Source organism: Nerophis lumbriciformis, linkage group LG38 (assembly GCF_033978685.3).
Source record: "Nerophis lumbriciformis linkage group LG38, RoL_Nlum_v2.1, whole genome shotgun sequence".
Lineage (NCBI taxonomy): Eukaryota > Metazoa > Chordata > Actinopteri > Syngnathiformes > Syngnathidae > Nerophis > Nerophis lumbriciformis.
In genome coordinates this window covers 13,407,813-13,431,158 of record NC_084585.2, presented here as the reverse complement: position 1 = coordinate 13,431,158, position 23,346 = coordinate 13,407,813, and the positions used below count along the sequence as shown (strand labels likewise).

The following is a 23,346-nucleotide window of genomic DNA, read 5'->3' as shown; positions in this document are numbered from 1 at the left end:
CCCATTTTTATAGTCTTTGGTATGACTCGGCCGGGGTTTGAACTCACAACCTACCGATCTCAGGCTCCTTTAAATCACTTTTTGGCACCCAAAAATATGTATTCTTATATATGTATAATTGATTTAAGGAATACAACAATACACTATTAATATTTATTATGTGCATGAACAAAGAACAGTTACTATTGCATGTGGCTTCTAAACAATAAACATCTCTTAGCACATCAATATCAGATCAATAACAGTCCTTTACAAACTCATATATTCCATAGAAATGGCCAACTCTTCAATTTTTTGGACACAACAAAGGCTTATATAATTTCAAACACATATTGTTACAATAACCATCACAAATATAAGTGTTTGTCTTACAAGTAGTAATCAGTTGCGGAGATGAAGTCCCAGCAGTCCAGCTTTAACAAGTGGTGCATGATCCCGTGGCGGGAATCACTTTTTGGCACAACAACGGTATTGCCAAGATATAGATACCAAAACTTTTCAAGCTCATTGAATAATTGTGTTTATTCATTATTCATGATTATTATCAGACAAATATTTCAGGCAAACAAAATATATTGTTATCAACAAACTTATTTGTGGCCAATTCAACAATACAACAATGCAGGTCAAACAATACAACAAAATATGGAAATGTTTCCTTATTTCCCTTTATGACATACAAGTCCTCCAGCAAAATAAAGTCAATAGTGCAAAATAACTAAACAAAAGCAAAAACTGTTTGTCCCCTTGAGTTGAGCTTTTATCTATAACAATATGAAGAACAAAACAAACAAACAAACAGACAGTTTGGGAAAATAAACATAAAAAAAACCCTGACAAATATCCATCTCATCATGCCAGTAGATCTGATGCAGAACACCCTTGGTGTTGATACTACAGTACTGATATCTGTATTGATTCGCCCGCCCCGACTCATCAGTGTTTGTGTTAGGATTCAGTGTGAGGGCAAACAGCTGTAACACACACACACACACACACACACACACACATTCGTTTAAACAGCAATAATTCTCGGAAAGCTTTGGTCTTCTCAGAGGCAGCCCACCATTGACCTTACAGAGTCGCCGACCAGAAAATAAAAACAAGGCCTCTGGGAGACACTAAAAAACATCTAATTAATGTGTTCTTCAAAAATAAAGTCCTTTAAAAAGACACACACACACACACATTACACCACAGTGTCCCTCACCGCAGGGGAGCTGGGGGGAGGAGTTGGTCCCAGGGGATAAAAAGTCTGCTCAGAGGAAGAGAAGAACACATCAACCACAGAACCAACACAACTTTGCGCGTCTTCTCTCCGGCTGCTGACCAGTGAGTTTCTTCATTTTCACTTTGACACATTCCAAGTTGACCTCTTACACAGAAACACACACACACACACACACATATACTGTTCAGACTGGACACAAACACACAGAGACATGATGGACAGGTGAGTTTGTCTCAAACGTTTTTCTTTTATGTTGTTTTATTTATTTATTGGCTGTTCTCTCTCTCTCTCTCTCTCTCACACACACACTCACACACATAGTGACTACTGAGGGTTGGGTGTTTGCTTGGACGGAAAGTTAAAAAAAAGTTAAAGTTGTTTTAATCAATGTTGTGATTTAAACTCTTGTGTCAGTTAAATTAGCTGGTGATGCAAACATAAAATATGTGAAAGCTCTCAAGCACATATATTCAACAGGCGGCCCGGGGACCAAATCCATACAAGTAATGACAACATACTGGCCCTCGAATTAGGTTCAGGATTTTTGCAACAAAGTCCTAAAAAACAAGTACAGTGGTCCTGTTGTGTGGAGCAGCGATTTTCAACCACTGTGCCGCGGCACACTAGTGTGCCGTGAGATACAGTCTGGTGTGCCGTGGGAGATTATCTAATTTCACCTATTTGGGGTAAAAAAATATTTTTTGCAAACCAGTGATTATAGTCTGCAAATAATGTGTTGTTGTTGAGTGTCTGTGCTGTCTAGAACTCGGCAGAGTCACTGTGTAATACTCTTCCATATCAGTAGGTGGCAGCAGGTAGTTAATTGCTTTGTAGATTTCGGAAACAGCGGGAGGCAGTGTGCAGGTAAAAGGTTGTCTAATGCTTAAACCAAAAATAAACAAAAGGTGAGTGCCCCTAAGAAAAGGCATTGAAGCTTAGGGAAGGCTATGCAGAACGAAACTAAAACTGAACTGGCTACAAAGTAGACAAAAACAGAATGCTGGACAACAGCAAAGACTTACTGTGGAGCCAAGATGGCGTCCACAATGTACATCCGAACATGACATGACAATCGACAATGTCCCCACGAAGAAGGATAAAAACAAAGTAGATGCGGGAAATATCGCTCAAAGGAAGACATGAAACTGCTACAGGAAAATACTAAAAAAAGAGAAAAAGCCACCGAAATTGGAGCGCAAGACAAGAAGTAAAACACTACACACAGGAAAACAGCAATAAACTCCAAATAAGTCACGGCGTGATGTGGCAGGTGGTGACAGTACACTTACTTTGAGACAAGAGCTATATTGATGCATGCTTGGTTATGCTTTAAATTCATATACAACAATTGCAGCAACAACTTTTTTCTGTCAACTGAGTTTCGTTGTTTAAAGATTTCTGCTGGTGGTGTGTTTCCGCATTTTGTCAACACAAAAAATGTGTCTTGGCTCAAAAAAGGTTGAAAATCACTGGTGTGGAGTAACATGGACCACTGTAAACACATAGGCAGATCCTTGCATTGACATTAACCTTGCTAGCAATGGGGTCCAAACTTAGGATTTACATAACTGAGGCGTTCCTTTAGGCACCCCTTTAAGCCCTCTCCTTTTTGGTAGTTACCTTTTCTCAAAATGTGACTTATGTAACTAAGGTGTTGCTGTAGCTTGTTTACTTCAGATGCAGTCAGTAGGTATTTGTTCAATGACTTTAGTTATACTAGCGGTGTTCCTCAAGGTTCCATTTTAGGTCCTCTCTCGTTGATCATTTGGGCTATTCAACTGCCACGTTCAGTTCAAAAAACCTTTTGCAGCAGATTCTAAAAAAACACAAGCGTCCCGTCATAGAGAGGATCTTTGACCCACTATTTTTGCAGAAGGTCCTTAAAAACCGCAGAGCGCCACCTGTAACTCTGACAAAATAAATAGACCAAAATCAAATGTTGACTGTCAAGGACGACGGTTCTCAGGAATATACAAAACAAGAGGCGTAAAGAGTCACTTACAAGCTGGTTGAGTTCATCATGTATGAAGTTGTGTGAGTGATGCTAACATGGGGTTCCCAGGCAATTTTATGCAGTGAGGTTACCGTGACAACGACACTTGCTATTTTGTCTTTACAAGCTAGTGAAGCATCGACATGAAGCTGCTATTTCTGGATAAGAGCAAACTCCGTAATACTAATAACATGATTCGGGTTGGACATTTAAACCTGTCCTCTCAAAAGAGAGACTTTGCGGAGGCTGCAGGGGTTAAAGGTTGATGGGCGGAAGCCGAAAGTTGTCTCTTTGAAGCAAAGCTTTTTCATCGGGGGTTAGCACTTAGCGGTTAGCCAGATGTCCGCATGTGGTCCACTGATCTGTCATTAAGACAGATTACAGGATGATTTTGTGTGTGTGTGTGTGTGTGTGTGTGTGTGTGTGTGTGTGTGTGTGTGTGTGTGTGTGTGTGTGTCTGTGTGTGTGTTCGGTGTGTTAATCATCAAACTTTAGAACTACTTAACGCTACGATTCCTTTAGACCACAAACATGCCTTTGTCTTATTTGTTTGTGATTTTGTTGCTGCACACAGAAAAAGGAATTCAAGAGAAAAAAGTGACAAAAGTGACTTAATTTAAGGCAAAGAAAGTCAAGAGGAGCATAGGGAAGGGGAGGCGGGGATGTAAACAGAAGAGGCCAGGCAGCAACAGGAGGAGGCGGGGCAGTAAAAGCAGGGGGCGGGGCAGCAACAGGAGGGGGACGCACTGCAGTAACAAGAATTGGGGCAGCAACAGGAGAAGGCGGGATTGTGAAAGTGAGGCTACTGTTGTTCAAACTGAAGCCAAACAAGAAACATTTGGACACACAAAAGATGTTTGACCCCGGAACGACAACAGCTGACACCTGTGAGAACATTTTGGCTTTGAAAAAAACACCACAACCACAGTAAACATCAGTAAACGTCAGTGGTGTTCAAATGTTCAATTCCTTTGGACGCCATGCTGTGTTGTCACTGTCTTCTCCTTGTGTCTCTCAGGCTCGGGCTTTTTGGACCAGGATGACTTCCTCCCTGTTGTCCCGTCTCTTCCTCCTCTTGGCGTCCTCCATCATGGCGGCCACAGAACCGGCTGGCTGCAAAATCCGCATCACGGACAAAGGACTGAACATGCGTAAGCTCAGGGAATCCGACCGCTACGACCATCAGGGGGCGCAGAGCGTGTCCATCGAAAGATGGCGCTGTCCCTGGTGCTAAACTAGCATGCGTAAATGTCATGTGATCCACCTGCCGTGACTAACGATGAGTCATGTTTGTTTTTTCCAGTGAAATTTGAGACTCAGAAGTTTGTGGAGGAGGAGCTGAGTACCATCACCATGCCAGAGATGACGGGCGCCGAGGGACGCTTCCATTACAACATCACTGAGTACGGACTGTAGCTCACACTTCAGAAATTGTCTGGGTGGCGTCTTCAACGTGTTGTGTCTCCTCCAGTGTGAAAGTATCGGAGCTGAACCTGAACAACGCTGATCTCAGCTTCCTGCCCGAGGTGGGCCTGCTTTTTGATGTCCAGAACTCGTCCATCACGCTGAGCTTCCACAGGCAACTGCTCTACTGGTTCTTGTCAGTTCCCACGCAGAACCTGTTTAGAACCTCAGTTGGCGAAGGGCGTCACCACTGACGACATGTTGGTGTTGTTGTCTTAGTTACGACACAGGATACATCAACGCTTCCGCTGACGACGTCAACATCAACACTGTGCTCAAGCTGGTACGAGACCAAGATGGCCGACTGCAGATCAGCAACATCACCTGCGAAGCCAAAATCAATAAGATGAGGGCAAAATTCAGCGGCACGCTTGGGTAACATCTTCATCATCATCGCCATTATCATCATGGATGACATTAACTAACGAAACGTTATTAACATCAGTACTACGGATACCATTAAAAACAATCTATAAAACAGCCCACTACGTATAATATGGGCTTTTTAAAAATCAGATCATTGTCTCCCAAAACGTTATTAGGTAATGAGGTCATTAGAGACAACAATCTTAATGTCATTGGTCTCAGCAAAACCTGGCTAAAACCAGATTAACTTTTCCCACTTAACGAAGCATCTCCTTTTAACTATATGAGTGCACATGTTGCCCGTCCCCTTAAAAGGGGTGGAGGGGTCGCACTAACATCCGATGAAACCTTACCCCTACCTCTCCATCTGGCTGATATCTATCGACCCCTGGGACCTATTCGGACTTTATCAGTGAATTTTCAGAGTATGTCGCTGATTTAGTGATGCACGCATATAATATAATTATAATGTGGGATTTGAATATCCATATGAATCCGCTGTCAGACCCTCCGTGCGTGGCGCTCCAGACTATAATTGATAGTTGTGGTCTTACACAAATATTAAATGAACCCGTGCATCGCAATGGTAATACGATAGACCTAGTCCTTGTCCGGGTGTCACCACATCCAAAGTTACACTAAAGTAATGTCCGATCATTACCTTATACAACTTGAAGTTCTGACTCATTTTCAACAAACTACTAATAACCACTGCTTTAGCAGCTGCAACATCATTGCTGTCACAACTACGACTCTTGCTGGCGGCGTGGCGCAGTGGAAGAGTGGCCGTGCGCGACCCGAGGGTCCCTGGTTCAATCCCCACCTAGTACCAACCTCGTCATGTCCGTTGTGTCCTGAGCAAGACACTTCACCCTTGCTCCTGATGGGTGCTGGTTAGCGCCTTGCATGGCAGCTCCCTCCATCAGTGTGTGAATGTGTGTGTGAATGGGTAAATGTGGAAGTAGTGTCAAAGCGCTTTGAGTACCTTGAAGGTAGAAAAGCGCTATACAAGTACAACCCATTACTGCCTTCGGTAATGGCACCATTCCAAAATTATGTGAGCTCTATCGATAACCTCACTAACAACTTTAACGATGCCCTGCGCAACTCCATTAATAGTATAGCACCGATAAAGCAGAAAAAAGGCCCCTAAAAGGCGTACCCCCTGGTTTACAGAAGAAACCAGAGCTCTTAAACTATCATGTAGAAAGCTGGAACGCGAATGGCGAGCGAATAAACTTGAGGTTTTCCATCAAGCATGGAGTGATTGTTCAATAACTTATAAACACACGCTTACCTTAGCTAAAACGAATTACAATTTCAATCTCATCCGCCTCAATAAAAACGATCGTAAATATTTGTATAGTACAGTAGCATCGCTAACCCAACAAGGGACTCCCCCCAGTAGCTCCACCCAATCGGCTGATGACTTAATGAATTTCTTTAATAAGAAAATTTAACTCATTAGAAAAGAGAATAAAGATAACGCGTCCCAGCTCTAACCGGGTTCTATTAACGCAGATACGAATGTATGTACGCCGGATATTGCCCTCCAAAACAATCTCTTCTCTTTTTGAAGATTTCACATTAGAAGAACTCCTGTGACTTGTAAATGGGACAAAACAAACATGTTTACTTGACTCACTTCCTGGAAGGCTTATCAAGGAACTGTTTGTAATATTAGGACCATCAGTGCTAAATATTATTAACTTATCACTTTCCTCTGGCACTTTTCCCCTAGCTTTGAAAAAAGCGGTTATTCATTCTCTGCTCAAAAGACCTAACTTTGATCCTGACCTCATGGTAAACTACCGGCCGGTGTCCAACCTTCCCTTAATCTCGAAAATCTTCAAAACAAATTGTTGCGCAGCAGCTAAATGGACAATTAGCATCTAACAATCTCTGTGAACCCTTTCAGTCCAGTTGTAGGGCAAATCACTCTACGGAGACTGCCTTTGCCAAAATTACTAATGACCTATTGCTAACTATGGATGCTGATGCATCATCCGTGTTGCTTCTACTTGATCTTAGCGCTGCTTTCGATACCGTCGATCATAACATTTTATTAGAACATATCAAAACACGTATTGGCATGTCAGACTTAGCCTTTTCTTTGTTTAACTCCTATCTTACTGACAGGATGCAGTGCGTCTCCCATAACATTGTGACCCTGGAGTATGTTAAGGTAACGTGCAGAGTTCCACAGGGTTCGGTTCCTGGCCCTGCACTCTTCAGCATCTACATGCTGCCGCTAGGTGACATCATATGAAAATACGGTGTTAGCTTTCACTGTTATGCTGATGACACCCAAGTTTACATGCCCCTAAAGCTGACCAACACGCCAGATTGTAGTCTCGTGGAGGCGAGTCTAAATTAAATTAAACAATGAATGTCCAGCAACTTTTTGCATCTTAACGCTAATAAAACGGAAATGCTGTATTTAGGTCCTGCTAGACACCAGCACTTATTTAATATTACCACCTTCCTATTTGACAACCAAACAATTACACAAAGCGACTCTGTAAATAATTTTGTATTATATTCGACCCAACTCTTTCATTTGAGTCACACATTAAGAGTGTTACTAAAACAGCCTTCTTTCATTTCTGTAATATCGTTAAAATCTGTCCCATTTTGTCCACCACCGACGCTGAGATCATTATTCATGCGTTTGATTGCTCTAACGTATTACTTTCGGGTCTCCCTACATCTAGCATTAAAAGATTACAGTTGGTACAAAATGCTGCTGCGAGACTTTTGACAAGAGCAAGAAAGTTTGATCATATTACGCCTATACTGGCTCACCTGCACTGGCTTCCTCTGCACTTTAAGATGTGAATTTAAGGTTTTACTACTTACGTATAAAATACTAAAAGGTCTATCTCCATCCTATCTTGCTGATTGTATTGTACCAAATGTTATTGGTGATTACCAGAGCCCCAAAAAAGTCTGCAGGCTTTAGAGCGTTTTCTATTCGGGCTCGAGTACCCCGCAATGCCCCACCGGTAACAGTTAGAGATGCTACAGTAAAAGCATTTCAGTCCCATCTTAAAATTCATTTGTATACTCTAGCCTTTAAATAGACCCCTTTTAGACCAGTTGATCTGATCTTTTCTGCTCTGACCCCCTCTCCTGCATGGAGAGGTTATCAGATGACCACGGATCAGCCTCCAAGGATGACGCGCTAGCTGTTCAAAGTCGGGACCCAGGATGGGCCACTCCCCTTTGCATCAGTTGGTGACGTCTCTGCACTGCTGACTTGTCTCCATTCAAGATGATCCCCTGCTAGTCTCCCAATGGACTGGACTTGCACATGACCACTCCCTATGCATCAGTTGGTGACGTCTCTGCGCCCCGACCTGTCTACATGCAAGAGGAACCCCTGCTGACCCCACTATGGACCGGACTCTCACATTATTAACTGTATCCACTCGGCATCTATTGCACCGGTCACCCAGGGGGGGTTGGGTCCCCACATCTGCGGTCCCTTCCAAGGTTTCTCGTTGTTCCAATTGGGTTGAGTTTTTTCTTGCCCTGATGTGGGATCTGTGCCGAGGATGTCGTTGTGGCTTGTGCAGCCCTTTAAGACATTTGTGATTAAGGGCTATATAAGTAAACTTTGATTGATTGATTGTTCTCTCACCAATGTGTCACTTCCTCTTTTCTTGACCGTAGGAGAGTTTATGACTTCTTTGCCAAGTTCCTCACCACCGGCCTGCGCATCCTCCTTAACCAAAAGGTATTATTTGTCTCAATGACCTGTCTCTCTCTCTGACCTGTCTGTGTGTCTCTGGCTTGTCAGATCTGTCCAGCTCTGAACCACGCAGCTCTGGTCCACATCAACTCTATGCTGGCGACAATACCGGTGAGGACAAATGTAGACAACTACATTGGGATCGATTATTCCCTCATGGATGATCCCGTGGTGACCTCTCGCAGCCTGGACATGAACTTCCGAGTAAGGCAGACTCGCACACTATTACTGTGTCATTTTGTGTGTTTTGTCACGATCGTGTGTGCGTGTGTAGGGAATGTTTTACAACCTGGCCGAGGAGAACGACACATTGGTGAACTACGCAGCAGAGCCTCTGATCAGAGAGTACGACAGGATGGTCTACTTGGCTCTGTCAGAGTTCTTCTTCGACAGCGGCTTGTTCTCTTACTACAAGGCAGGAATCTTCCAGATGCACATCATAAACGAGAAGGTGAGCACTCCCTTGCGGCGTAGCGGGTCAGCAGTACATGCTGAAGGACCTTTGTCTGATTTGTAAGATGCCAAAAGATCTGGAGATGCTGCTGAGGACTACCTACTTTGGAACCATCATGATGATGGCGAGTAACACAACGACACAACAAGCGCACAAACACAACACACACTTACTGTTGTTGTTGTTGTTATTAGAATCCCGCGCTAATGGACTCTCCCGTGTCTCTCCAACTGTCCGTCAACTCGCCTCCTAAAACCACCATCAAGACATCCGGGGCGACAGTTGCCATGACAGCCATCGTCAAGGTGATGCTGTGGCCAGCAGGTCAAGCTCCGGTCCAGCTCAGCAGCATGACCATGGTACTCGCGCACATGCACGCATGCTCGCTCGCACGCATACATGCTGAGAGATGCTGTTGTCCTTCTGCAGGAAACAAAGTTTAACGCCAAAGTTTCAATGAGGGGAAAGCGTTTGGCCATCCACGCTGACCTACGCAAGTCAGGACATGTCCTCAACAATATCAATGTCTTTTACCTCTGACTCATCTTTGACTTGTTTCAGGTTCAAAATCTTCTCCAATCAATCAGCACTGGAATCTCTGGCGGTAAGACCTGCTTTACTGTGTCTATTTTTTCGTGTCCCATCTGTCCTCTGACAGCTTTGCTCTGTCCATGTCATGTATGTCCTCTCCTCAGCTGATTCCTCTGCAGGCTCCTCTGAAGACCATGCTGCAAATGTCTGTGGTTCCTTTGATCAATAGTAAGACGATATGGTCACTAAGTCACACACACCGGTGAGGTCAGTGTGTATTTCAGTGTGTGTGTGTGTGTGTGTGTTCAGATTGGACAAAGCAAGGCGTTCGGATTCCTCTGGCGGATGGGATAGACTTCATTGAAGAAGTGGTGGAATATCACAACGTACGTTTGTTTACCCTGTCCTGCTGGTGACGTTGAGGACATAGGTCAAAAATTCAGTTGTCTCACAGCAGCACCGTGTTCTCCGTGCAGGGTTTCATCATCATCGGAGCCAACCTTTACTTCAGCAAAGGCCTGAGCGCGATGGTGGCTGGCAGCGCCCAGTAGAAACAAAGACACCATCCCGTCAACCCCTGTGTTTTCCACAAGACACTACCATATTTTGCCCTTCTTTCCAATAGTCCTTTTGTACCATAAGTTTACTGTTTGTTTACTTTAATCAAAAGCTGCATAATACCAATATATACACTTGAGCCACAAAAATTTGCGAGTACAAAAGGGCAACGCCTGGGCGGCGAGCAATTGTGACGGCTGCAAGGATTTTTCTGGTAAATGTCCCTAATTTTCAAATGCAAATGTCGACCGAGTGTTTGCTTGGCGGTCACCACGGCAACAACACAGAAGCTAACGTAGCATCGACAAGCTAAGTTTAATGACGTACTGTGACTTGTTTGCCAACACACTTTATTTATCCATAGTGTCCTTATAAAGTAAAATGACAATAAATCGTGATACCAGTCTGTCAAACAAGAGTCACTCTTGGCCGGTCACCATGTCTGCAATGCCGCCGTAACCATGGAAACCGCACTTCCCGCCTGCCACTCTGCAGCCAAAGGTCAGCGCCTCCTCTAAACGGGCACCTGTGGACACAGAAGTCAGGATGGCAGAAGGACACGAGATGCCAAAAAGTGGGATTTGAAAAATTCACCGTTGGATAGTTTGTGGATTACGGCAGCGTTGAACGTGTCCCCCGCACCAAGCGTGTCCACGAGACGTTCCGGAGGGAAAGCATCCGAATGGACGAGCAAGCCATCAGGAGCCAGCGCGTCCGCCCCTTTTTCGGCCCACGCACAGATGACGACCGCCCTGCGGGCATCAAGAAAAGACAATGGGTGAGACGCCACGGCTGTCGACTTTTGATTCACTCACCCAACTTTGACACGGCAGCGGAGTCCTTCCAGAGCAGTTTGCGGCGTTTGGAAGCCGAGGTGGCGAGCCACGTCTTTGCTGACGAACACCTGAGCAGGAAAGGCGAGGAGGTCAAGCCGCGTACGGGACGTGTGGGTGGTTTGACACACATTTACCACGTCGCCGTACGCAAACAGCTCGTACAGCGGCTCTCTAGGCTTCTCAATTTCCACAGAGATGGTGATTTGCTGTTGCAACGGCAACGCGGCATTGTGGCGTGCCACCTGCTGGATCATCTTCAGTTGCTCGTCGACATTGCGCCCCTTCGGGACACACAGGGAAGCACAGCATGTGGTCCATTTTACACGGGACGGTTCATTTGGGCGGCACTCACCTCCCAGTGGATCCACTTGAAGTGACTCAGGTCCACTTTGGAGAAGTCTTCTGCCGTCACATCAGGGACGTTCCTTTCAAAAGGGAGATTAATATGACAAGGATTATTAATCAATAGTTAGTATTCTATTTTCTGCAAATGATTTATCAATACTATCATAATTACTAATTAAACATGACAATCAATTTAAAAGCACCAAATTAAACCCAAACCACTGCAGATGACTATTAGCTAAACTACGCTAAACTAAACTAAGATAAACTAAACTAAACTAAAATTAGATACACTCAGCAAACCAAGCTGAGCTAAGCCGCTTCCTAATTTGTTCTCTCACAATAATCATACTTTTATTTTATTTATTTAATCTTTATTAACTGCACTAAGTAGCTTCGTAACCTCCTGTCAGCCATCAGTGGGAGAAGCTTGAGGCTGTGATGTCACTTCCTGACATGCAGCCACACGGGCGCCTTGCACTGCAGTGGGTCACGTGACCTACCATTAGACCATGATTAGGATCAGGATCAGATGTATGTGTCAGAGCAGAAGGAGCGTTCACAAACAGCCATGGAGCGTTTTGATTTAAGTTACTGCAGCGCCACAGGGGCAGAGCTTAAGGAGGTTTGATTGAACCTCTTGTTTATGTCCTGCTGGCGGGCCGAATTAAAAACCCTCTGGCATGTCATGAACGCCGCGCGGGTCGTCGAGTCGTCTTACGTGTCGGACAGAACGACAGTGCGAGAGCCGCTGGCCGGACACACTACACAACACGCACTGGGCGTTTGGCCTTTGACCTGCCAGGCCACAGCTGAAATATCAATGGCATGCTGCGAGAAGTCGTCCACGATGAAACTGATGGAGACAGACACAGGAAATGGTTTGGCCAGGCCTTTAAAATAAAAGCACAGGGAACCTGACACCGCGGAACTCCGGTGAACACAGTGTCCAGGACGACAGCGATGGTGACCCTGAAGCAGAGAGTGTTATTGACACACACACGGACAGACACACACACAAACAAACACACACACCTGTTGATGTGCAGGATTGTGCGACTTCCTGTGCTGCTGCTGCTGATGACCAAAGATGTTGGCGTGACACACTGAGCGTGCTCAGACACCAGAGACATGTCGATGTTCAACTTCTGAAAGTCCTCCAAAATAAAACTATAAACAGGAAACTGTTTCACACCTCCTCCACCCTCCAGTGTAAAAAATAGTGCAGGTGATGTTATCAAAGATGAACAAGTTCAAATACATGACGGTAAGATGTGTGTGTGTCAGCACACCTGAAGTGTGGTGGAAACCTCACCTGGCCACAGGTCCAGCACACAGAGAGCCCATGAAGGCGCAGGAGGTCCCCAGCAGTGAAAGCACCGTACAGGAATTGGAAGCATTGCCGCCTCGCTGCCATCGCTGTGACACGCACCTAAACACAACACATTACTGGGACACGCACTTAAACACAACAAATTACTGTGACACGCACTTAAATGCAACACATTACTGTGACGCACACGTAAACACAACAGATTACTAGGACATACACTTAAACACAACACATTACTGGGACACGCACTTAAATGCAACACATTACTGTGACGCACACCTAAACACAACAGATTACTAGGACATACACTTAAACACAACACATTACTGTGACATGCACCTAAACACAACACATTACTGGGACAAACACTTAAACACAACACATTGCTGTGACACGCACTTAAATGCAACACATTACTGTGACACGCACTTAAATGCAACACATTACTGTGACGCACACCTAAACAACAGATTACTAGGACATGCACCTAAACACAACACATTACTGGGACAAACACTTAAACACAACACATTGCTGTGACACGCACTTAAATGCAACACATTACTGTGACACGCACTTAAATGCAACACGTTACTGTGACGCACACCTAAACACAACAGATTACTAGGACATGCACCTAAACACAACACATTACTGGGACAAACACTTAAACACAACCCATTACTGGGACATACACTTAAACACAACACATTACTGGGACACGCACTTAAACACAACACATTACTGTGACACGCACTCATACTTGCCAACCTTGAGACCTCCGATTTCGGGAGGTGGGGGGTGAGGGGCGGGGCGTGGTTGGGGGCGTGGTTAAGAGGGGAGGAGTATATTTACAGCTAGGATTCACCAAGTCAAGTATTCCATATATATATATATATATATATATATATATATATATATATATATATATATATATATATATATATATATATATATATATAAGAAATACTAAGTCAAGTATTTCATATATATATATATATATATATATATATATATATATATATATATATATACATATATATATAAATACTTGAATTTCAGTGTTCATTTATTTACACATATACACACACACATAACACTCATCTACTCATTGTTGGGTTAAGGGTTGAATTGTCCATCCTTGTTCTATTTGTCACTATTTTTCTAACCATGCTGTTTTTCTAGCCACCTCTGATGATGCATTGCTGTGTGGCACGCAAAAAGTGCTTTCATCAAATGCACTAGATGGCAGTATTGTCCTGTTTAAGAGTGTCACAACATTGCTGTTTACGGCAGACGAACTGCTTTACAGTAGACAAAGATGTGACTGCTGTTGTTGTGTGTTGTTACCGAGCTGGGAGGACGTTAATGAAACTGCCTAACAATAAACCCACATAAGAAACCAAGAACTCGCCCTCGATCATTCTACAGTTATAACGTCATTGGGCAGGTACGCTGTTTATATTATGTGCCTGAATTTTGGGAGATTTTCGGGAGAAAATTTGTTCCGGGAGGTTTTCGGGAGAGGCGCTGAATTTCAGGAGTCTCCCGGAAAATCCGGGAGGGTTGGCAAGTATGCACGCACTTAAATGCAACACATTACTGTGACGCACACCAAACACAACAGATTACTAGGACATACACTTAAACACAACACACTACTGTGACATGCACCTAAACACAACACATTAATGGGACACACACTTAAACACAACACATTACTGGGACACGCACTTAAACACAACACATTACTGTTACACACACTTAAATGCAACACATTACTGTGACGCACACCTAAACACAACAGATTACTAGGACATACACTTAAACACAACACATTACTGTGACATGCACCTAAACACAACACATTACTGGGACAAACACTTAAACACAACACATTGCTGTGACACGCACTTAAATGCAACACATTACTGTGACACGCACTTAAATGCAACACGTTACTGTGACGCACACCTAAACACAACGGACAACAGATTACTAGGACATACACTTAAACACAACACATTACTGGGACATACACTTATACAGAACATATTACTGTGACAGGCACTTAAATGCAACACATTTCTGTGACGCACACCTAAACACAACAGATTACTAGGACATACACTTAAACACAAAACATAAGTGTGACATGCACCTAAACACAACACATTACTGGGACATACACTAAAACACAACACATTACTGTGACATGCACTTAAATGCAACACATTACTGTGACGCACACCTAAACACAACAGATTACAAGGACATACACTTAAACACAACACACGACTGTGACATGCACCTAAACACAACACATTACTGGGACACACACTTAAACACAACATATTACTGTGACACGCACTTAAACACAACACATTACTGTGACACGCACTTAAACACAACATATTACTGTGATGCGCACATAAACACAATATATTACTGTGACATACACCTAAACACAACAGATTACTAGTACATACACCTAAACGAAATATATTACTGTGACATACACCTACACACAACCAGTGTTGGGTTAGTTACTGAAAACTAGTAACTAGTTAGTTACTAGTTACTTTTTTTTCAAAAGTAACTCCGTTACCAACTCAGTTACTTACACCAAAAAGTAATGCGTTAATGTGAAAAGTAACTATTTAGTTACTTATTTTTTTCTTCTTTCTTTTTTAAGGCTCCCATTAATGCCCTTTCAGCCTTCATTTCAGTACTGTTATTGCACTGGAGAATAATACAATCTGTTGATCAACTTGACATGCATTTGCATCACTGAACTTTGCTAAGCAATGTGGTCTACATACAACACACAAAGACAAAGATATGTTTCAAAAGGGACAATTTATTTCAGGCCAGAACAAATTGACAAAACTATTTTAAATAGCTGCAACATAACATACATAAGTAACAAACAGCATGATAACAACATAGCTGTAAACCTGGCTTCACCCAAGGAAGGCACACATGACATACAGTACACAAAGCCTAACCAGGCATTTTTTTCTCTCAAGGAATTCGGAAATAACATCATGTCTTCAGGAGATCAACACTGTACTGAAGCCCAGAACACTCTACGCATTTCCCCAGTTTTAGTTTCAGATAAGGAAAGATTGGCCTGACCCACTAGGATCCCTCTTTATGTTTGTGAACTGTATAGTCTATACATTTAGAGAGATGTGATAATCAATGGCTCTATCAATGTTGTCCTGGCTAGCAGTGCCTCCGTTAAAATTCTTAGGTGGATGTGGACGTGGAGGTGAAGTGGCATCGGAGTCTGTGTCTCTCTTTACTAGCTTTGTCGAAGCATGTTGCTTTTGTAGGTGTTTCAGCAGATTTGAATTGCTGTTTTGGGCAGTAGATAGGATCTATGATCCAAGACACAACTTACATTTAACTAAAATGTTCTTTTCTTTGTGCTCGACAAAAGAAAAGTAGTGAGAATATCTCCATCTTAAGAAACTTGACTTCAGCTATGGCATGATGTCTTGTTAGTAAACACAGAACCTCCCCCCCCCACACACACACACACAGACACCCACACACAGCTGGATAATGTTGAGGTTTTGTCAAAAAAAGAAGAAAAAAGAATCCTATAAAACTAAAACTAAAAATGAACTAAATCTTTGTTCTGTACATCATTGTTCAAGTTACATTATATTGTCATCTTCCTCTTTACGCCATTTCCTCAATGTGACAGAAAAACATTACACAACCTGCACTATTAATATCCAAACTGCCCTATTAATATCCAAATAAATCGCACATTATGTGGTTAAGATGCAGCTGTTTGTAATTATACATTTGACCAGCAGGTGCAGTCTTGTGCCGAAGCATGTATTGAAGCTTCGAGAAATTCTCGAACCAGTTGGCTGAAGTGGTTCAATGCCTCATGAGGCTTCATCTGACCATCACGAGATGTAACGATAAACGGTAATAATGATGACAGCGGAAAAATTCCCGAAAGTTAGTATTTCCCTTTAAATTAAAATGACCTAAAAAACAGAGATTGACAACTGCACTTTGACAAACTCACTGAGGACTGACGGTTGCCAGCTCGCTAACTTAAACGCTAACATGAAAACAAGAGACATATGTCTTTCCCCGTTAAAAAACATACCCCTATCTAAACTTATATAAATACATTACTGTCTGAGCAACTAAGCTGTTCAGTTGTGCACATTGAACCTACAAGCTGTGATCTCTTAGCACGGAATTATGATGATCGGTCTTACCATGAATTGATTAACGTGGACCCCGACTTAAACAAGTTGAAAAACTTATTCTGGTGTTACCATTTAGTGGTCAATTGTACGGAATATGTGCTGTACTGTGCAATCTACTAATAAAAGTTTAAATCAATCAATCCTCAGTCAGTGGTTCTTAACCTGGGTTCGATCGAACCCTAAGGGTTCAGTGAGTCTGCCTCAGGGGTTCGGCAGAGCCTCCACCGCAGCGGTCAAGACACACCAGACTCATGAATTGATTAACATGGACCCCGACTTAATTAAACAAGTTGAACAACTTATTGGGGTGTTACCATTTAGTGGTCAATTGTACGGAATATGTACTGTACTGTGCAATCTACTAATAAAAGTTGAATTCAATCAATCAATCAATCGTGTAAATAAAAACGTCTCCCTATCAGCGTATCTGTACTGTAAAGTTAACATGTTAACTATGGACACCCCCAAACAATGTTCCCTCTAATTTTCCATCTGATTTGCAAGTGTGTAATTTGTTGTGAATTCATGCACTGTGTTGGTTTTGTTCTTTGAACAAGGTGATGTTCATGCACGGTTCATTCTGTGCACTAGTAAAAAAAAAACATATAACTTTGTCTTGAATTTGAAAAAAAGAAATAAATAAAACATTTTATGTTTCACTAAAGAAGGGTTCGGTGAATGTGCATATGAAACTGGTGGGGTTCGGTACCTCCAACAAGGTTAAGAACCACTGTCCTCAGTGGAAAAGAGACGGAGGTGTTCTAATGGTGCGTTCAAGAACCGCTGAACAGAATAGGACAGACAACGCCCGCCAGAAGTGATATATAATTAGAATATATTAAAAAAAAAAAAAATCGCACTTTTCATTTAAATACATCTTAAAGTGCTACAGTACAATCCAATATTTACCGTACAACAATAAAAGTTTAGCTAATAAAACAGATACAACACTAAGACACTTCATTGAAGCATATAGAAACACAAAACATGGACAATAGTGGCCTTTCTAACAGTCTGTTTATTTATTTTAGTTATGTTTAAAAAGCTTTTGAAGCTTTTTGGAGAATAAACATTTGGGGTTTTGGCACCAGCCGCTAGACTAGATTTGATGACGCCTACTTGGATGAGAGGTGAAACGTCTTCTAAGACAAACCAAAAAGTCCAGTTGCGATCGATTGAATGCCCCGAGATGACAATGACCTGGATGAATGAGAACATTCATAGACATCTACCGGGTATTTGAGCACATTCCACAATACTGCGATAATAATGATTACGGTGATAATTTGGGTCACAATAACTGATATGAAATTATTATATCGTTACATGATCCCTACTTCTTTTTTTTTTTTACATACATCATTTCATAATGTCTTATACAACTGGAAGAAAAAGAAGACATATGGCGACATTTGACCTTTTCAACGGTAGACAACAAGACACATTGTAAACCCTGGGGCTTGATTTTCTCCAGTAAAAATACAACCAACTCGAAGAGCCATCTACAGACTAATCATCAGAACATCTACGCAATAGTAAGTAGACCTAAACTAATATTTCCAAATGACTCATACTGTACTGAATTACTGTTACTATTAAAGACAGTAAAGAAGGAGCAAGACTGCTTACTCAACCACTACTTTTGTAGTACTCATAGGCGAGCTCGCCCTCCAATCTAAAATAAAACTACTTTGACTATTTTAGTTATATATTATTCAACATTTGAAAAACAAATGCTTAATTTCAGCTAAACAATACCACAGTAAAGTTAGTGTGAAATGTACTTATTGAAATATCCATGGAGTACAGGTCTTGTGCATTTAGTTTTTGAGATGCTCTACAATAGTAAATAATTAATAAAAGTGCTTTCAAGACAACTTCAAATATGGGTGGTCTGTTATACTTTATAGTTTAGTCAACATTATGTACTTTAATTTTAGTCAACTAAAATGTTGATAAATGTAAAAGTCGACTAAAACTGGATTAAAACTAAAATAATTTACACGACAAAAATACGACCAAAACTTAAATACATTTTCGTCAAAAGACTATAACTAAAACGACATTAAAACTGCTGTCAAAATTAACACTTAATTGCCGGTGATATTGTTTAACAATTATATCAGCTCGCAATTAGAGATGTCCGATAAATGCTTTAAAATGTAATATCGGAAATTATCGGTATCGTTTTTTTTTTATTATCGGTATCGGGTTTTTTTTGGTTTTTTTAATTAAATCAACATAAAAAAACACAAGATACACTTACAATTAGAGCACCAATCCTAAAAACCTTCCTACCCCATTTACACTCATTCACACAAAAGGGTTGTTTCTTTCTGTTATTAATATTCTGGTTCCTACATTATACATCAAAATATATCAATACAGTCTGCAAGGGATACAGTCCGTAAGCACACATGATTGTGCGTGCTGCTGGTCCACTAATAGTACGAACCTTTAACAGTTAATTGTACTAATTTTCATTAATGACTAGTTTCAATGTAACTGTTTTTATATTGTTTTACTTTATTTTTTATTCAAGAAAATGTTTTTAATTTATTTATCTTATTTTATTTTATACATTTTATTAAAAGTACCTTATTTTCACCATACCTGGTTGTCCAAATTAGGCATAATACTGTGTTAATTCCACGACTGTATATATCGGTTGATATCAGTATCGGTTGATATCGGTCAATCAATCTTTATTTATATAGTCCTAAATCACATGTGTCTCAAAGGGCTGCACAAGCCACAACGACATCCTCGGTACAGAGCCCACATAAGGGCAAGGAAAAACTCACCCCAGTGGGACGTCGATGTGAATGACTATGAGAAACCTTGGAGAGGACCGCATATGTGGGTAACCCCCCTCTAGGGGAGACCGAATGCAATGGATGTCGAGTGGGTCTGACATAATATTGTGAGAGTCCAGTCCATAGTGGATCCAACATAATAGTAAGAGTCCAGTCCATAGTGGGGTCAGCACTCGGTATCGGTAATTAAAGAGTTGGACAATATCGGAATATCGGCAAAAAGCCGTTATCGGACATCCCTACTCGCAATGTAATTATGTGTCGGTATCGGTAATTAAAGAGTTGGACAATATCGGAATATCGGCAAAAAGCCGTTATCGGACATCCCTACTCGCAATGTAATTATGTGTCATGACAGCGATTTTTTTGTACGTCTCCGATGATCCTAATAACCACAAGTCTCATTTAAACACATTAAAACATTATCACCAACACCAATTAGCAGTGGAAACTACTTATTTTTTAAATCCAGAGCTAGACAGCTACCAGCGCTAACCTATTAGCATGTAGCATCCCTTCTTCTACTTTATTTACATTTACACATAGCTAAACAAGCTGAAATGACCACAACTGCCCCTTGGTGTACGAGTGGCACACTGCGTATGGCCATCAGTCACATTAGAGCAGGGGTCACCAACCCCTTGATAGCGATCGACCAGTTGCTCTTTGGAACTCTACCGCCCTTTTGCGAAAATATTAGGGAAAAAAAGTATTAATATAACATCAGTGAAACCACCGCCCAAAGAATGACCAACAGACCCGCAAACAGGCACGCATTTTAACCCCTGACCCTTATCGCTCACCTGCAACGGGAAGCACAAGTACGGATTTTCTGTTGATTTATTGTGAATACAAAACTAAACATTGAAATGTGCAAAGACAGTAATAAGGCGGCAGGCAGCTAAAGAAGGACTTCCCCATGTATCCCCTCTTTTATCACATAGGAAAAACCGTAATTTGAACAGCTTACTTTACTCATTCCGGTGCTGACGTAAAAAACATGTGACTCGCATCCCATACGTGATCAGAACAAATATACTACTGTACAAAGACTATTGTGGCCAAAAGCAGTTAGCTTCTAAAGCAGGGATGCCCAAAGTGCGGCACAGGGGCCATCTGTGGCCCGTGCCGTGACTTGATTGTCATTGGCCCTAAGCAGTGTTGGGACTAACGCGTTACTGTAACGCCGTTAGTTTCGGCGGTAACTCCGGTAGTAATCTAACGCGTTATTTTTTATATTCAGTAACTCAGTTACCGTTACTACATGATGCGTTACTGCGTTATTTTACGTTATTTTTTATGTAGTATCGGCTAGAAACAGAAGATCTGAGTGTGTTTTATTGCAGCAAAGCAGTGACGTGCTTCTGAATCTTCCTCTGCGCTCTGTGTGTGTGTGTCTGGGTGTGGGAAGGGGAGTGGAAGGGGGGGGGGGGGGGGGCACGCAACACAACGTAAACCGTTGGCCAACCAAAAAGTAACAACAGAACATTATCGGTATAGCGTTCTGTGGTTACTTTATGGTTGGCCAAGCGGACGTGACGACAGGCTGTCCACACTCAGGTCCGCACAGACCTGGAGGGGGCGTGCCTTAAGTCCGGCTGGAAATCGGGAGAAATTTGGGAGAATGGTTGTCCCGGGGAGAGGCACTGCAATTCAGAAGGGTTGGCAAGTATGAGATATTCTCACTTATTTTCTTTTGTCGAGCACAAAGAAAAGAACATTTTAGTTAAATGTAAGTTGTGTCTTGGATCAAAGATCCCGTCTACTGCCCAAAACAACAATTCAAATCTGCTTGGTTAGGCTTTGTGTATGTCACGTGTGCCTTCCTTAGGCGAAGCCAGGTTTACAGCTATGTTGTTATTATGCTGTTTGTTACTTATGTATATTATGTTGCAGCTATTTAAAATAGTTTTGTCTATTTGTTCTGGCCTGAAATAAATTGGCCCTTTGAAACATATCTTTGTCTTTGTGTGTTGTATGTAGACCACATTGCTTAGCAGAGTTCAGTGATGCAAATGCATGTCAAGTTGATCAACAGATTGTATTATTCTCCAGTGCAATAACAGTACAGAAATTAAGGCTAAAAGGGCATTAATGGGAGCTTTAAAAAAAAAAAGAAGTAGAAGAAGTAACTAAATAGTTACTTTTCACAGTAACGCATTATTTTTTGGTGTAAGTAACTGAGTTAGTAACTGAGTTACTTTTGAAATAAAGTAACTAGTAACTGTAACTAGTTACTGGTTTTCAGTAAATAACCCAACACTGGCCCTAAGCACATTACAAAAAAAAAAAAAACACCGGCAAAAATTTGGAAAACAGCAAGAAACACAATGAGAAAAACCCCAAATGTTGACATCAGCCAATAACAACGACACAAAGCTTTGTCTTAAAATAATAATAATAAATATATATACACTCACACACACACAGTAATCTTCAATGATTACTTTCAAACTAGTAAAAAGAACATCTATATAATTTGCTGTCATCTGTGTCAGTATAAATGTTCCCATTTCAGCCTACAAGAACCCATTTTCTAAGAGAAATCATGTTGAAATTAATTGTACATGATTTACAACACCTGTTTTTATTTGCACACACAAATTGGCACAATCAACCAAGGACGCGTTCCAGCTGTGCGTGTAAATTTGTACAGCCGATATGGGCATCTACATCATCAACAATATGATTTGCCTGATCAGCTGGACAGGACAAAAATAAATGAATAAATAAATAAATTAAATAAACATATGATTTATTAGATTACTCGATTAATCGATCAGGATATTCGATAGAATACTCAATTACTAAAATATTCGATAGCTGCAGCTCTAGATTTAACCTCCAATTCCAACCCTTGATGCTGAGTGCCAAGCAGGGAGGTAATGGGTCCCATTTTTTAAAGCCTTTAATATGACTCGGTCGGGGTTTGAACTCACGACCTACCAGTCTCAGGGCGGACATTAAGACAACACAACACATAAATACATTGCTGTGCCACACACCTGAACACAACACACAAACACAGTTCTTTAGCATTGTCTATTAGCTTGAAAAGCGACTATAATGAATGAAAACAGGACGTTTACTTCCATATCTATGTCTGATGAGTTGTTATGTTGCAAAAACACTAGTTTATCTTCTCTATTGTCTATGCTATGCTAGTTAGTGTTTTTAGCAGCGCTAGCTTTGGCCTGCATGCCAACCTGTTGTCAGTGTCTTCTTCTGGATATTTATCCACCACGCTGATGATGTCAAGGCACACAAGACCAATGCAAAGGACCTTCTTGTCTTTCTGCTCCATGCTGCGAACGCTCATCTTCCCGACGCGTTGTTACAACCTGTGTGGACTTTGGTAGGTAAACGTCGCAATTAACCCCTTTCAATGTATTTATTGGCGTCCAACCAACTGGGCTTTGCCCGC

At 41.7% G+C, this 23,346-nt stretch overlaps 2 protein-coding genes across 12 annotated transcripts; one reads left to right on the top strand and one right to left on the bottom strand.

Annotated features, from left to right (window-relative positions):
• Window positions 1-1,190: 1,190 nt before the first annotated feature.
• On the top strand, window positions 1,191-10,769 carry pltp (phospholipid transfer protein). Of its 5 annotated transcripts, none has more exons than XM_061932813.2 (15): window positions 1,191-1,332; window positions 4,263-4,375; window positions 4,528-4,627; window positions 4,696-4,824; window positions 4,908-5,063; window positions 8,730-8,793; window positions 8,857-9,012; window positions 9,083-9,259; window positions 9,327-9,386; window positions 9,457-9,621; window positions 9,692-9,759; window positions 9,824-9,866; window positions 9,958-10,021; window positions 10,103-10,179; window positions 10,270-10,769. In XM_061932813.2, the coding sequence occupies exons 2-15, from the start codon at window positions 4,264-4,266 to the stop codon at window positions 10,342-10,344; spliced, it is 1,446 nt and encodes a 481-aa protein (XP_061788797.1). In that variant the 5' UTR covers window positions 1,191-1,332; window position 4,263; the 3' UTR covers window positions 10,345-10,769. The 5 variants fall into 5 exon arrangements, with proteins under 5 accessions (XP_061788797.1, XP_061788793.1, XP_061788795.1 ...); XM_061932809.1 differs by having other exon boundaries at window positions 1,223-1,332; window positions 4,243-4,375; XM_061932811.1 differs by having other exon boundaries at window positions 1,311-1,453; window positions 4,243-4,375.
• khk (ketohexokinase) lies at window positions 10,685-23,322 on the bottom strand. 7 transcript variants are annotated; one of them, XM_061932816.1, is made up of 8 exons: window positions 23,129-23,322; window positions 12,848-12,964; window positions 12,568-12,702; window positions 11,540-11,612; window positions 11,316-11,468; window positions 11,167-11,255; window positions 10,946-11,103; window positions 10,685-10,877 (listed from the first exon to the last, which is right to left on the bottom strand). In XM_061932816.1, the coding sequence occupies exons 1-8, from the start codon at window positions 23,239-23,241 to the stop codon at window positions 10,771-10,773; spliced, it is 945 nt and encodes a 314-aa protein (XP_061788800.1). In that variant the 5' UTR covers window positions 23,242-23,322; the 3' UTR covers window positions 10,685-10,770. The 7 variants fall into 7 exon arrangements, with proteins under 7 accessions (XP_061788800.1, XP_061788802.1, XP_061788798.1 ...); XM_061932818.1 differs by having other exon boundaries at window positions 11,322-11,468; XM_061932814.1 differs by lacking the exon at window positions 12,568-12,702 and adding an exon at window positions 12,254-12,388.
• Window positions 23,323-23,346: the final 24 nt, after the last annotated feature.